At 34.1% G+C, this 17,897-nt stretch overlaps 1 protein-coding gene across 1 annotated transcript; it reads right to left on the reverse strand.

The window, feature by feature from the left end:
* Window positions 1-9,482: 9,482 nt before the first annotated feature.
* LOC149063280 (protein CFDP2-like) lies at window positions 9,483-9,944 on the reverse strand. The gene has a single exon (XM_089215597.1). It carries the CDS (start codon window positions 9,942-9,944, stop codon window positions 9,483-9,485), a length of 462 nt encoding a protein of 153 aa, XP_089071723.1.
* Window positions 9,945-17,897: the final 7,953 nt, after the last annotated feature.

The following is a 17,897-nucleotide window of genomic DNA, read 5'->3' on the forward strand; positions in this document are numbered from 1 at the left end:
ACATACATATTTGTAATCTTTATATTGATTTACTTATGTTGGTTAGGCTGAAACAATATGCGTGCGAGTTTTGTAGAAACAAAATGTGTTGTTAACTCTACAACAGTAAGTGTGGCACCCATAGGTATATGAGTTGTGAATAATTATCAACAGTATGATCGGAGTGATGCGTGCCGTGTCAGTGGCGTAATTAGGAATTTGTCTTAGGGGGGGATAAACATACTTAGATTTTCAAGTACAAAATCTGGGAAAACTATTTCATCAAAAATTCTTAAACTAATATATATTTACACAAAATGTATTAATAAATGTGCTTTAAAATTCTACACAATTTAGTACCTATACAATATTATAATAATTTCTTCAAAATGTAAATTTCGAATATATTAGAATTAAAATTTACTTTTAAATTAAATAATAATTTCCTAAAACCTAACGCCTAACGGGACCTACCTACTATTTGAGTTGTTAAACGTATGAAAACAACTACTCTTAAGCTGTTTTTTTCTCTAACGAATAGTGAATTAAATGTTGTTAAACCGATTAACTTTGTATGAATTGTGTAGGTAATAAAACCTATTCGGCATGCGTAAGCCCCGTAAAAAAACATTCAAAGTCCCCCTAAAAACCACGCGAAGCTTTATATTATAAAAAAACAATAAGTGATTACTTTTGAAAAAACGAATAATAGACAACTTGTTAAAATTAAACTTTGAAGGATCATCATTACTTATAAATCAATATTTGTTTGAAGTTATACCTAATGAATTGAAATGTGAGATGATTGTTTTGAAAAATATGATGAAATGAGTTACTAACTATATTTAACCGTCGAAGAAAATATATCTAAAGATAAAGATATACAGTTCCAAATCTTTTTGAAATGATTCAATTGGCTATCACTCTTCAGGTCAATTCCGTCTACATGCAATGAGAAGAAATAATAATAACCTCAGATCTACTATTATGTCAAAGGAACGGTTTTCGAAATAAGCAATACTTTATATTGATAGAGATGTTATATTGTTGACAACGAAATTATTTTAAATAGAAAAATAAGAATATAAAATATGTAAAAACTGTATTAAATCTGTTACCTATACTTATAAAAGTTCATTATTGTTTTATTTCTTATTTTTAAGTTTTACTTGCCTTGCAATTAGCAAATTTTTGTAGTGTATAAAGGGCGGTAAAGAACTTCTAAGAGGCAGTGATTGAAAATATATGTGAGGGGCTGAAGCCTTTGGTGTGTGTGTGTGTATTGTATTTGTATCTACATTATGCAATTTAAACACTAAATATATAATACTGTATGCAGAATATTTATATCAGATACTTGTAGTAACATGTGAGTACCTACAGTGTACTTATATGAAAGAAAGTCCATTATAACATACTGTAAAATGTATAAGTGTTTTGTTATAAGTGAGTTATAACTTATAAATAACTGTAACTCTACTTATTGTCTGTCACACACAGTGTGTAGGTGTGTGTCTGTGTTTGTGTATGACCTATGCAATAGAAATATATTCGATTATATTTTGTTTTGAGCAGTAGAATTTTCGCAGTGTATAATAGCAATAAACGTTACCTATATTGTTGTATAACAACATTAAAATATACATTACACATTATTTTTTAAATCTATATAACATTGTGAAATTAATTATCAGTGCCTACTATATACTACAATACATTATTAATATGTTAACAGCAATTCATGGTGATATATAATGTTAAGGTTACATAAACAAATTTCAAATATTAAGTTAACTTAAGCATTTACAACGTACAATTAGTTCTATCAACACGGCAAATAAAGTATTGAAATAATCTAACGATATAGGGATCATTGAAAAGAGTACAGCATGTGGAATGATGAAGCCATTTAGCAGAACTCAACATGTATTTATGTATGTATTTAAGAATTTGACACCAAGGGGCAAAAAAAATAATAAAATACGCCTCATTAATCATTATAAAAAATACAATTAGCTGCCCTCTCAGCTGCCTGGGGCAACAGTACCCTGTATCTCCCCCCTAAATACGGCCTTAGTTATGTATATACAGACAATCAACTGTGTAAGAAAACGTATAAGTATAAATTGATATGGTACCTAGTGAGTTATGAGTAGCTAGGTAACTTTAAAATTGTAACACTGCAGCTTATTGTAGGTGTGTGTGTGTTAGTATATACAATACAATTAAAACATAGTTTTACCTAATTAATATTAATACAATCATAGGCAACATAATTAATAACAGCAGTAGTCAGTTGAACAAAACTGGTATAAGATGAGTTATGAAACTTTAATATTTGTTAATCTACTTGAATGTGCTGAGGTGAGATTTATGAAAGAAAGTCCATTATAACTTACTGTGAAATGTATAAGTGTTCTGTTCATTTGTTAAAGGCACATTTAAAATAAATGTGAGTTATAACTTATAAATAACTGTAACCTTGCTTATTGTGTGTGTGTGAACTATGCAAAAGAAACATACAGTTCCATACAGTTATACCTTAACAACATATTATTGTACATATTATTCAATTGTAATTTATATGAGCAGTAGAACAAACAGAAGAACGTTTAATTGGTGTGTTCATACATACATATTCATAATCTTTATAATAATTTTTATTTATAAGTGTTTAATATGCCTATGAGTTTTGCAGAAACAAAATTTGACTCTACAACATTAAGTGTAGGCACCCTTTACAGAATTTGGAATGATGGAATCCCTAGTACTCGTCTCACAAATAAAGAATTCAGTAGAAAGCCATTTAGCAGAACTCAACAGGTGGTTTTAACTGTTTGTAGTTAAAGTACCTAGATACCAATGTGTTATGAGTAACATTAAAATTGTGTAACACTATTTAATGTAGATGTGTATGTGTGCGTTAGTATGTACAATACAATTAAAACATGGTTTTACCTAATTAACATTAATGCAATCCATAGCCAAAACTGCTATAAGATGAGTTATAAAATATTTGTTAATCTACTTGAATGAGCTTATGTGTTAGTAACTGCAGTAAGTGTAGGTACTATACTATATGTATTAACTATTAAGTGAATTTATAAATTACATAGGTATATGATTGTAGCATCTCATGTGAGTAGAGTGTACTTGTAAGAAAGAAAGTCCATAATGTGTTTTGTTCATCTGTTATTGGTATATTTTAAATAAAAGTTAGTTATAACTTAAAAATAAAGTAACTCTACTTATTGTGTGTGTGTGTGTGTGTGTGTGTGTGTGTGTGTGTGTGTGTGTGTGTGTGTGTGTGTGTGTGTGTGTGTGTGTGTGTGTGTGTGTGTGTGTGTGTGTGTGTGTGTGTGTGTGTGTGTGTGTGTGTGAACTATTTACCTAAACAATATTAAAATACGGAATATTCAATTGTATATTGTTTTGAGCAGTAGAACTAAACAGAAGAATGTTTAATTGGTGTATTCATACATGCATATTTATAATCTTTATATTAATTTATTTATGTTGATTAGGCTGAAACAATAAGTGTTTAATATGCCTGTGAGTTTTGCAGAAACAAAATGTGTTGTTAAGTGAATAACTATGAACTGTGTGATCAGAGTGAGAAAGGTTTATGTCTTGAGTTTAGAATTTGGAATGATGAAAAAGAATTCAGTAGAAAGCCATTTATCAGAAATCAACAGGTGATTTTAACTGTTTGTAGTTAAAGTACCTAGATAGTAGATACCGATGTGTTATGTACAAACAAATGTGTAAGAAAACATTATAAGTAACTATGTGTTATGAGTGACATTCAAATTGTAACACTACTCATTGTAGGTGTGTGTGTGTATGTGTTTGTATGCACAATACAATTAAAACACAGTTTTGCCCAATTAAAATTAATACAATCACCGGGAACCAAATCAATAACAGCAGTAGAACAAATTATAATATTTGTTAGTAAAGTTAGTAAATTATATGATAAGTCTGAGGTGAGATTTATGTTATGCATAATATTTATATCAGATACTTGTAGTTATGCGAAAGAAAGTCCATTATAACATACTGTGAAATGTATAAGTGTTTTGATCATCTGTTAAAGGTAAAATAAAAGTGAGTTATAACTTATAAATAACTTTGTGTGTGTGAACTATGCAACAGAAACATAGTTCCACACAGTCCTACCTAAACAACATAAATACGGTCAACATTTTCAATTGTATTTTAAAATACAGAAGAACGGTGTTTATTCATGTTGATTAGGCTGAAACAATAAGTGTTAATATGCCTGTGTGTTTCGCAGTTACAAACGTGTTGTTGACTCTACAACAGTAAGTGTAGGCACCGATAACTATCGACTGCATGATCTACATTTATGTTTTAAACAAAGTTAGTTGGATAGATTGTTTTGACAAAAACATTATTGCAGCAGCACGTTAGTGTAAAACTTACAAATACAGAATTTAAAAGTGTCAATTTGGAATAATTGTTAAGCAGTAAAAATGAAATGAAATTGACATAATTTATTGTTTGTGTGACTTGCATTTGAATAACGATATGGATGGCATTGAAACAGACTCGCGGCCAATTAAATTTTTTTTTTTTAAACGTTTCCAATGAAAAATTCGAAAAAAACCACGACGCACGGACATCATTGCCGCCGCCATATCGACGCTCACGGATTCGATCTACACACCTACAGATTACTACGCCTAACGCCTAACGGGACCTACCTACTATTCGAGTTGACATTTCGTACGAAAACAACTACTGTTAAGCCGTTTTTCGCGGTAACGAAAAGCGAATCACACGTCGTTTAACCGATAGACTCCGTACGATTCGCGTACGCGATAAAACCTATTCGGCGCGTACGTACAACGCGGCTCTCGTCGATTTAATTAATATATATATATATATATATAATATGTCAAAATATAGGCTACGGGGACCTCGGTCTGTAAACGCAACCGTGCGGGCCGCGGACCGAATCGGGGTACTAACCGGCGGCTTCGAAAAGACGTCCGCCGAGCGATCAGCACACGGACGGCGTTTAAAAAGACGAAACCGATAACGGTAAAAAGGGAGAAATAACGGGCGACCAAACGACTCGAGGCGGCACCGTTTGCCGTCGAACCGATCGAGACGCGGACCTCGGACGACGGGACGCGAACGAAAACCGAAAACGTGAAAAAAAGTCGAAAAGGCGAAACGAAAACCGTCATTTCGAAAAATTCGGACGTCCGATAACGGCGGCGGCCCCGTTGTTCGCGGTCGCGATGATAACGGCGGCGGAAACGGCGCGGCGATGCGGCTCGGGCGAAGCGGCTACACTGTAGTCACCCAAGGGACGAAATAATCGACACTTGGACGCGCCACCGTCTTCACGTTTTATAATATAAGACTAGCCCTCCGTGCTAGCTGGGGGAGACCCCCAGACCCCCTTGGTCGGTGGAAAGTGGGTACCGATGGCGGAGACAGAGTCGTTTGAATTATTAAAATCATTGCTGTACTCGCCGGTCAATAATCAAAAGTCGTAGAAGGTGATAACGATTTCTGATAAGGCGTAGAGGTATCGTTTCGAAAGCGGCAAATTTGAAATTCCAGTTTAACAGTCGATACGGTCCAGTCTTGTGCTGTTATGAGACCCCCAGGCCCCCTTGGTCGGTGAAAAGTGGGTACCGATGGTGGACGTAGAGTCGTTGGAATTATTAAAATCATTGCTGTACTCGCTGGTCAATCAATAATCAAAAGTCGTAGCGGGTGATAACGATTTATGATGAGGCGTGGAGGTATCGTTTCGAAAGCGGCAAATTTGAAATTCCAGTTTAACAGTCGATACGGACCAGTCTTGTGCTGTTATGAATGTCGAAACGAAAATCGTAAAGCCGAAAGCCGCATTTAAATGTCTAGCAAGTCGGTCACGTCAAGTGAATACCGATTTTGGAGAGTATATCGTTAGAATTATGTACATAGCGCCTGTAACGTCGCACTACGTCCTACCATACCGCTAGACGATATACTCATATAGGTAATACGATTGACGTCGCCATATGTGGATTAATGATAAAGGGTTTTTGATGAGGCCCACCGGTGAGGTGGTAATCCATCAAAAGCGACAGTATTTGAAAACCGTGTTCGAGCATCTCTCCATTCGTTAGGAAGTTGGTAATCAAAAGTAGACCTTTTAGTGGGTCCCGCATGAAACGTTCAAAACTGTAAGGTTTAATGCTGTATCATATACAATATCTCAATACCATAATTAGTCAATTAATCAGCCACACCGTCACAATACAAATTAAAGGATAAATGTTAAAAAGTACCAATAAAAACGAAATGAAACCGACAGACGAATGCGAATACATTGCAATGTCTGATGCGTTTTGGCAGAGAATAAATTAAAAATAATTGTTATCGTCATTGCTCACCAAATGAGTACACTATAAAATCCTGTACACATGCCATAGTGATATACCCCCAAACCCCCTTGGTCAGTGAAAAGTGGGTACCGATGGTGGACGTAGAGTCGTTTGAATTATTAAAATCATTGCTGTACTCGCCGGACAATAATAATAAGTCGTAGCAGGTGATAACGATTTATGATGAGGCGTGGAGGTATCGTTTCGAAAGCGGCAAATTTGAAATCCCAGTTCAACAGTCGATACGGTCCAGTCTTGTGCTGTTATGAATGTCGAAACGAAAAGCGTAAAGCCGAATGCCGTATTTAAATGTCTAGCAAGTCAGTCACGTCAAGTGAATACCGATTTCGGAGACTGTATGGTTAGAATTTTGTACATAGCGCATGTAATGTTGCACTACCATAATGGTAGACGATATGAGTAGGTAATACGATTGACGTCGCGATATGTGGATTTATAATAAAAGGTTTTTGTGGTAACCCATCGAAGGCGGCACTATTTGAAAACCGTGTTCGAGCGTCTATCAATTCGTATTAGAGAGTCGGTAATCAAAAGTCGACCCACATGAAACGTAAAATATAATATCATATACAATATCTTAATATCATAATTAATCAGCCACACTGTCATTTTTGTCGAGTGCACTAAAACAATACAAATTAAAGGATAAATGTTAAAAATTACCAATAACAATGAAATGAAACCGACAGACTACTTGTGTTGGTAAGAATGAACGTAAAAATGTCCGACGTGCCAATGACATAAAGTGAATTACACACATACCTTCTTCTTCTTCTTCGGTAAACTCGGCCACTATGACCATCCCGACATACATCCTTGCCTCCAGTTTTCTCTATTCGATGCCTGTAATCTCCAATCTTCTCCTCCACCTAATGCTTTCACATCATCCCTAACTCCATCCTCCCATCTCCGACGTGGTCTTCCCAGCGGTCTTTTTCCATTAGGGTTCTCCTCCAGTACCATACGTATGAGTGGGTTTTGACTACGCCGGGCATGCCCAGCCCAAAGCAATCTTTTGTTCTTTATTGTTTCGAGTATACTGGGTTTATGAAAGAGTGTCTCTAGTTCATCATTCTTCCTTATTCTCCATTCCCCACTAAGCCTGTCCTTTACTGGTCCAAAGATCTTCCTCAGTATTTTTCTTTCCAGAACTTAGAGTTTTCTTTCATCACTTTTCCTTAATGGCCACGCCTCAGCTCCATAAGTAATAACAGGTCGTATTAATGTGATGTATAATTGTAATTTTTACTCTCTTGAAAGTGATCTTGATCCCAGTAATTTCGCATTTCCTGACTGAATTCTTGTTCCTATTTCTATTTCGATTTCATTTCTCTCTGAAAGTATGGATCCTAGGTACTTAAATTGTCTTGTTCTTTTGAAATTTCGGTTGTTGATGTTAAGAGTTGGATATAATCTTATAGTGTCTCATCTTCCTACTACCATATATTCCGTTTTGTCCTCATTGATATGAAGTCCAACTTTCAGTGCTGCTTTCTCCAGCCGGTTTAATAAATCTTTTAGTCCGTCTTGTGAATCCTCCATGATCACCAGATCATCTGCATAAGCCAGAAGTCCTATGGACGATTCCTGGAATTTAACTCCTTCTTGCGGTGTAATATTCATCTCTCTTACGACTTTCTCTACTACTATATTAAATAAGATTGGTGACATAGCGTCTCCCTGTCTTAATCCCGATTTAACTAAAATTGGGTCTGAGTTTGTATTTCCAACCTTGACTTTGACAAATGTATCCAAAATGCTTATCCCAACCAATTTTATAAGCTTGTCCTGGAAATGGAATTCTCTCAAGATGTTTATTAAGCTTTCTCTATGGATGCTATCATACGCCTTCTTAAAATCTATGAAAAGAACGTGTATTTCTATATCGAACTCCCAGATTTTTTGAAATATTTGTCTTAAAATAAATATCTGGTCTGTGATTGATCTTCCCGGTCTGAAGCCACCTTGGTAATTGCCAATAATTTGTTCTGCTTTTGTTTTTATTCTTGTTAATAGGCAATTTGAAAAAATTTTATACGCCACGTTTAAGAGGGCTATCCTACGATAGTTATTGCAGTCTTGTTTACTTCCCTTTTTATGAATTGGACAGATCACCGCTGTCTTCCACTCTTTAGGCATTTTTTCAGTTGTCCAGACTTCGTGAATTACCTTCCATAACCACATTACCATTTCCTCTCCGCCTTCCTTTAAGAGCTCTGATTGAATGTCATCCTCTCCGGGGGATTTGTTATTCTTTAGCATGTTTATCTGTAATTTTATTTCTTCCAAGGTCGGTTCTTCACAATCCTGTGATTCTTGGATTTCCTGATTAAAATTAAAATTAAAGGTTTCATTCGGTTCTTCACAGTTTAGCAAGTTTTCAAAGTAGTTAGCCCATTTCTTTGCCAACTCTTCATTTGTAGTTATCAGGGAGCCATCATCATCCCTTAGAAATCTTTCTTTCTTTTTGTATCCACCTCTGAGATCATTCACTCGCTTATACATATCCCCAGTTCTGTGTGTTTTATAATCGAGTTCTGCTGTTTCTAATATGTTTTGAACGTATTTTCTCTTTTCACATCTCAATATCTTGCTGGCTTCTTTTTGGCGAGTTCTAAATCTTCTCAGTGTTACTTCGTTGTTAGTGTCAATTAACCACTCTTGTCTTGCTAATTTTCTTCTTTGTACAGCTTCTTCACAAATCGTATTGAACCATGGTTTTGTTTTCGATACTTTTTTTCCCAAGACTTTCGATGATGCTTCATTTATGCTTTCTTTTACATGTTCCCATGTTTTATCAACATTTAAGTTTCTTTCTATATCTAGTTGTTTACTTTTAATAATATTCTGAAAGCACTCTACATACTCTTTGCATATTTGTTTGTCCTTTAGTTTATTTATATCGGTACGTCCTTTGTTTGTTAGATTACCTTTCTTATACTTCTTAATTTTTACTTTCATCCATATACCAACCAATAGGTGGTCCGAGTCCATATCAGCTCCCCGTAAAGTTCTTATATTCAGGATACTATTTTTAAATCTATTATTTATTAGGACATGGTCAATTTGGTTTTAATGTCTCCCATTCGGCGAGATCCATGTATATTTATGTATGTCTTTTCGTTGGAACATAGTACTTTTGACCACCAAACCCTTTCCTAAAGCGAAGTCGATTAATTTAGTACCATTATCGTTGGTGCTGGAATGTAGGCTGTAGTTTCCAATAGTCGATTTGTAGCACTCTTCCCTTCCTATTTTTGCATTGAAATCACCTAATACTAATTTTATATCACCTTTTGACGTGCTAAACGTATCTTCTAGTGTTGCATAAAACAGCTCTTTTTCTTCTTCATTCTTATCCTCAGTTGGAGCATGCGCGTTGATTAATACCATGTCAAAATTGTCTGTTTTAATTGTTAAAGTTGTAATTCTCGGATTTATATCTCTAAACTCCTTTACTGAATGTATAATTGATTCGTGCACAGCAAAACCGGTTCCCAGTTTATGACCTTTTTCGCATTTTCCGTTAAACATACCTTAACAATACCTACATCATCAAGAGTGTATAGTGTAGGTACATGATAAATACCCACGCATGGAAACGCCATCGACACCGTCAACGTTTATACAGATCACACAAAGTCGAACCAAAAGTGACATTTTAACATTTTAAAAGCAAACAGAAACAGTTGTTTTTAAATATTATTTGTACATGGTACATTATTATTATTATTATTATTATTATTGCATTACTATTATTTTAACGTCAAAAGTAACATGACATCATAATATTATGGTGGTATAGAGAGTGGAAAATAACTCCTAAAAGGCAGTGATTGAAAAATATATGTGAGGGGCTGAAGGCCTCCCAATTTTTTTACTCTAATTGCGTCTATGTGCAATACAATTGAAGTACGGTTAGGTTAAAATACAGATATAAGAAGATGAGTTGATTAGTTTGTACATTCATATTTATAAAAGTAAGTGTAGATACTATAAATTATATGGTAAGTCTGAGCCATCTGAGGTGAATATTTGTATCATGTGAGTACTATGTAATTGTATGAAAGAAAGTCCATTATAAACTATATTGTGAAAACGTATAAGTGTTTTGTTCATTTGTTAAAAGTACAATAACTGTAACTCTACCTTTTATTGAGTGCGTGTGTGAACTATGCAATAGAAACATAGTTCAATATCAATACGGTCAAATTATTCAATTGTATTTTGTTTTGAGCAGTAAAACAAAACAGAAGAACTACTTTTTTGACCACTGATAACTTGCTTTATCTTACATATAAAATCAGCAACTTTCACGGCGTATATAGTAATAAACGTTATATAACAAATACAAATTCAATACAAATACAAATAGCAATTCATGGTGATACATAATAATAAAATAACTTAAGCATATACGATGTACAGTTAGTTCTAAAGTATAGGGAGCATTGATAAGAGTATAGCATGTGGAATGATGAAATCCGTAGTAGGTACACATCTTACAATTAATAAAGAATTCAGTAGAAAGCCATTTAGCAGAACTCAACTGTTTGTAGTTAAAATACCTAGGTACCGATGTGTTATGTATGTAGGTACAGACAAACAACTGTTTAAGAAAACATATAAGTATAAGTTGATATAGTTGTGAGTTGTAACACATTTAGTGTAGGTGTAAGTGTGTGTGTCTGTCATAGGCGCTGTAGTGGTGGAGGGGCTGTAGGGGCTAAGCCCCCTAAAAAACATTCAAAGTCCCCCTAAAAACCACGCAAAGCTTTATATTAAAAAAACAATAAGTGATTACTATTGAAAAAACGAATAATAGAAAACTTTTTAACTTTGAAGGATCATCATTACTTATAAATCAATATTTGTTTGAAGTTATACCTTATGAATTGAAATGTGAGATGATTGTTTTGAAAAATATGATGAAATGAGTTACTATAATATATCTAAAGATACAGTTCCAAATCTTTTTGAAATGATTCAATTGGCTTTCACTCATCAGGTCAATTCCGTCTACTTGCAACGGCCATTTTCTGCAATGAGAAGAAATAACAATTACCTCAAATCTACTATTATGTCAAAGGAACGGTTTTCGAAATAAGCAATACTTCATATTGATAGAGATGTTATATTGTTGACAACGAAATTATTTTAAATAGAAAAATAAGAATATAAAATGTAAAAACTGTATTAAATCTGTTACCTATACTTATAAAAGTTTATTATTGTTTTATTTTTAAGTTTTACTTGCCTGGCAATTAGCACGTTTTTATAGAGGATAAAGGATAACTTCTGATAGTCAGTGATTGTAAAATATATGTGAGGGGCTGTGGTGTGTGTGTGTGTTCGTATGTACACAGTTTTACCTAATTAACACTAATACAATCATAATGTTGGTTAATCTACTTGTGACAGTAAATTTGAGACAAAAATTGTTGAATGTTCTCATGTGTTGTTAACTGTACAGTATAGTCTATACTATATGCATTAAGTGGGTAAGATTTATGTTTTGCAGAATATTTATATCAGATACTTATAGTATCATGTGAGTACCTACAGTGTACTTATATGAAAGAAAGTCCATTATAACATACTGTGAAATGTATAAGTGTTTTGTTATAAGTGAGTTATAACTTATAAATAACTGTAACTCTACTTATTGTCTGTCACACACAGTGTGTGTGTTTGTGTATGACCTATGCAATAGAAATATTCAATTATATTTTGTTTTGAGCAGTAGAATTTTCACAGTGTATAATAGTAATAAACGTTATATTGTTGTATAACAACATTAAACATTATTTTTTAAATCTATATAACATAGTGAAATTAATTACACTACAATACATTATTAATATGTTAACAGCAATTCATGGTGATATATAATGTTAAGGTTACATAAACAAATTTCAAATATTAAGTTAACTTAAGCATTTACAACGTACAATTAGTTCTATCAACACAGAAAATAAAGTATTGAAATAATCTAACGACATAGGGATCATTGAAAAGAGTACAGCATGTGGAATGATGAAGCCATTTAGCAGAACTCAACATGTATTTATGTATGTATTTAAGAATTTGACACCAAGGGGCAAAAAAAATAATAAAATACGCCTCATTAATCATTATAAAAAATACAATTAGCTGCCCTCTCAGCTGCCTGGGGCAACAGTACCCTGTATCTCCCCCCTAAATACGGCCTTAGTTATGTATATACAGACAATTAACTGTGTAAGAAAACGTATAAGTATAAATTGATATGGTACCTAGGGAGTTATGAGTAGCTAGGTAACTTTAAAATTGTAACACTGCAGCTTATTGTAGGTGTGTGTGTGTGTGTTTTACCTAATTAATATTAATACAATCATAGGCAACATAATCAATAACAGCAGTAGTCAGTTGAACAAAGCTGGTATAAGATGAGTTATGAAATTTTAATATTTGTTAATCTACTTGAATGTGCTGAGGTGAGATTTATGAAAGAAAGTCCATTATAACTTACTGTGAAATGGATAAGTGTTCTGTTCATTTGTTAAAGGCACATTTAAAATAAATGTGAGTTATAACTTATAAATAACTGTAACCTTGCTTATTGTGTGTGTGTGAACTATGCAAAAGAAACATACAGTTCCATACAGTTATACCTTAACAACATATTATTCAATTGTAATTTATATGAGCAGTAGAACAAAACAGAAGAACGTTTAATTGGTGTGTTCATACATACATATTCATAATCTTTATAATAATTTTTATTTATAAGTGTTTAATATGCCTATGAGTTTTGCAGAAAAAAAATTTGTTGTTGACTCTACAACATTAAGTGCAGGCACCCATTACAGAATTTGGAATGATGGAATCCCTAGTACACGTCTCACAAATAAAGAATTCAGTAGAAAGCCATAATCAATAACAGCAGTAGAACAAATTATAATATTATGTGATAAGTCTGAGGTGAGATTTATGTTATGCAGAATATTTATATCAGATACTTGTATAGTATCGTGTGAGTGTACAGTATACATACTGTGAAATGTATAAGTGTTTTGATAATTTGTTAAAGGTAAAATAAAAGTGAGTTATAACTTATAAATAACTTAGTGTGTGTGAACTATGCAATAGAAACATAGTTCCACACAGTCCTACCTAAACAACATAAATACGGTCAACATTTTCAATTGTATTTTAAAATACAGAAGAACGGTGTGTTCATACATATTTATAATCTTTATATTAATTTGTTTATGTTGATTAGACTGAAACAATAAGTGTTAACATGCCTGTGTGTTTCGCAGTTACAAACGTGTTGTTGACTCTACAACAGTAAGTGTAGGCACCGATAACTATCGACTGCATGATCTACATTTATGTTTTAAACGAAGTTAGTTGGATAGATTGTTTTGACAAAAACATTATTGCAGCAGCATGTTAGTGTAAAACTTACAAATACAGAATTTAAAAGTGTCAATTTGGAATAATTGTTAAGCAGTAAAAATGAAATGAAATTGACATAATTTATTGTTTGTGTGACTTGCATTTGAATAACGAAATACATTTGAAACCACTGCCTAGATGATAATCTTGAATAATAATTTATTAAACTTTATGCAACCGAGTTACCGCGGTAATAAGTCATAATTCTATAAACATTTTCAACCGATTTAATGATATACTTATATGGTATTATACATAAGACGTGTGTCACCCCGTGATGTAGCAAATGCAAAAATTTAGCAGACGGTACAATAATTATCATTTATGTTTCCATTTCGTCGCGAGACAGAAAGTCGCTATTTTGTCGGCTTGGTGTAAACCCGGCATAATAACGTACGGTAATGTCGTACACGCAATATATTGTTAGAAGACGTAGGTACGATATGGATGGCTTTGAAACAGACTCGCGGCCATTTAAATTTTTTTTTTTTAAAACGTTTCCAATGAAAAATTCAAAAAAAAAAAATGCAAAAAAACACCGACCGTGCCGATTATCATTGCCGCCGCCAAATCGACGATCACGGTATCGATCTACACACCTACGGTTACTACGCCTAACGCCTAACGGGACCTACCTACTATTCGAGTTGTTAATCTCTGTGGAAACTACTACTGTTAAGCTGTATTTTGATATAATTAATAATGAATCGTATTCCATTTAACCCATTGAATACACATGTGAATTCTATAAATCATATATTCTTACCTCTCGTGTATATATATACCGTTGTTTTATATATTATTGCATAATGCACTTATTTTACAATATATGAATACTTACACACACCATTGTTTTCATCAAATCATATACAATATATATATTTATGTATTCCAAATACTATTAAATATTGCATTTTAAAGGTGATCATAGTCATCCAATACGAATACATTGTGTTTTGTTAAAAAATATAAGTCATGTACTACATATTACAATATATATCGTTGTGCATTAAATACTTGCATGTTTATTTGTTTTTTAAAACATAAACAACACATAAGAGCGGCGGAACATTAACGTCGCTTACCAAATGAGTACACTATAAAATCCAGTATATTACAGTAGAGTTTATAATCTACACATCACATATATTTAATTGTTGTGTACCGTGTTTGGGTGAAATCGTATCACAGACAACAGAAAGCACAGCAAACATATATACCCAATTCGAATACATTGTAATGTCTGATGTGTGTTTGATAAAGAATAAAAGTCATGTACTACTTCTTTTACAACCTCTCCGGTGTATATATTACTCCAATTAGATATATTATGCTATTGTTATTGTTATTGTCGTTTCTTACCAAATGAGTACACTATAAAATCCAGTATAGGAATTTAACAATATAAATCTAATAACTTTATACATGTCACAGGAATATACCTAGTAGCATACTAAATGTGAATACATTGCATATGCATTATTATTGTTGTGTATGTATTGCTCTAAGTCCAATGCTTAAAGCTATGTTACATATAATATGGTCACTGGCCAGTCTAAGGCATATATATTGTATTTTATTCGTTACCTATGCACTATGTGTGTGTGTTGAGTCAAACAGAATTGTGAAATTCTATAACAATATACAGCTGTTAAAGTAAGAACAACTTGTTATGTTAAGCTGTGTACTAACCTGGTTATGTACTACACATTACTACAACTCACATGTCTATTTGTTTGTTCAATGTATGATGTATCATATCACAGAGTTGTGCGTACATCAGTTGTTGACGTTTAGAATGTACAATAATTACTGCTGTTACTCATTATGCTTTATTTATTAAAGTTATTCTCCTGACAGTATCACAATTTGTTAAAATTAAGCTTTGAAGGATCATCATTACTTATAAAGCAATCAAGTTATACCTAATGAATTGAAATGTGAGATGACTGTTTTGAAAAATATGATGAAATGAGTAACTAACTATTTAATATAATTAGCAATACTTTATATTGATAACTATTATTTTAAATAGAAAAATATATATATAAGAATATAAAATGTAAAAACTGTATTAAATCTGTTACCTATACTTATAAAAGTTTAAGAACTTCTGAGAGGCAGTGATTGAAAATATATGTGAGGAGCTGAAGCCTATGGTGTGTGTGTGTGTGTGTGTATTTGTATGTACATTATGGAATTAAAAAACAGTTTTACCTAATAAACACAAATGCAATCATACTTATTGCAACAAAATCAATAACAGCAGTAGAATAATACTAAAATTGTTGAATGTCCTCATGTGTTGGTAACTATACTATATGCATTAAGTGGGTAAGATTTATGTTTTGCTATTCTCCCGATGGCATCACGATTTGTGTCCCCGACCAACCTACGGGCACGGTACACGTTAATTATGTAGTACGCGTGGCAGTACATCCTTCTGTATGTCTATAACAACACACATTATATTGATGTGATTTATTGAATTCAAACAAAATCGTGTACAGGCGTAGGCACGTAAAAGACGGCGGGGAAGGCTGCGAACCGAAAAAAAGCACTCGCGGCCTTTAAAGAGACGAAACGGATCGGGGAAAAACTAAAACGTCTGGAAATCCGGGCGACTGACGACGGGCGGCGACGGTTCTGGCGATCGACGTCTCGGCCCCGGCGGACGGCGCACGGGAGAAGAGCGGACCGCGCGGACGGTAAAAACTCGCGGGGAACGCGATGAGAGCTCGAACGGGGCCGAAAAAAGGTCGAAAACGGTAGTACGGGGGGCGAAAAGCGAAAATCTCGGCACCCGCCGGCGAGAATCTGAAGAATCGCACTCGAGTTATCAATAACGCGCAAACATCGGAAAAGGCGAAAAGCGATAAGCGAGAATCGCCGTCGAATTTTGTGATTGGTGATTCGCTATGGGACGAAATAATCGACACCGGGACGCGCCACCGTCTTAGCGTTTTATAATATACTAGCCCTCCGTGCTAGCTGGGGGAGACCCCCAGACCCCCTTGGTCGGTGAAAAGTGGGTACCGATGGCGGAGACAGAGTCGTTTGAATTATTAAAATCATTGCTGTACTCGCTGGTCAATAATCAAAAGTCGTAGAAGGTGATAACGATTTCTGTAAGGCGTAGAGGTATCGTTTCGAAAGCGGCAAATTTGAAATTCCAGTTTAACAGTCGATACGGTCCAGTCTTGTGCTGTTATGAATGTCGAAACGAAAAGCGTAAAGCCGAAAGCCGTATTTAAATGTCTAGCAAGTCGGTCACGTCAAGTGAATACCGATTTCGGAGAGTATATAGTTAGAATTATGTACGTAGCGCCTGTAACGTCGCACTACGTCCTACCATACTGCTAGACGATATGAGTAGGTAATACGATTGACTTAGCGATATGTGGATTAATGATAAAGGGTTTTTGATGAGGCCCACCGGTGAGGTGGTAATCCATCGAAAGCGACAGTATTTGAAAACCGTGTTCGAGCATCTATCCATTCGTTAGGAAGTTGGTAATCAAAAGTAGACCTTTTAGTGGGTCCCGCATGAAACGTTCAAAACAGTAAGGTTTAATGCTGTATCATATACAATATCTCAATACCATAATTAGTCAATTAATCAGCCACACCGTCACAATACAAATTAAAGGATAAATGTTAAAAAGTACCAATAAAAACGAAATGAAACCGACAGACGAATGCGAATACATTGCAATGTCTGATGCGTTTTGGCAGAGAATAAATTAAGAATAATTGTTATCGTCATTGCTCACCAAATGAGTACACTATAAAATCCTGTACACATGCCATAGTGATATACCCCCAAACCCCCTTGGTCGGTGAAAAGTGGGTACCGATGGTGGACGTAGAGTCGTTTGAATTATTAAAATCATTGCTGTACTCGCCGGACAATAATAAAAAGTCGTAGCAGGTGATAACGATTTATGATGAGGCGTGGAGGTATCGTTTCGAAAGCGGCAAATTTGAAATCCCAGTTCAACAGTCGATACGGTCCAGTCTTGTGCTGTTATGAATGTCGAAACG

This window comes from Diuraphis noxia, unplaced genomic scaffold (assembly GCF_037042655.1).
Source record: "Diuraphis noxia isolate RWA-SAM2 unplaced genomic scaffold, SU_Dnox_SAM2 contig0001, whole genome shotgun sequence".
Taxonomy (NCBI): domain Eukaryota; kingdom Metazoa; phylum Arthropoda; class Insecta; order Hemiptera; family Aphididae; genus Diuraphis; species Diuraphis noxia.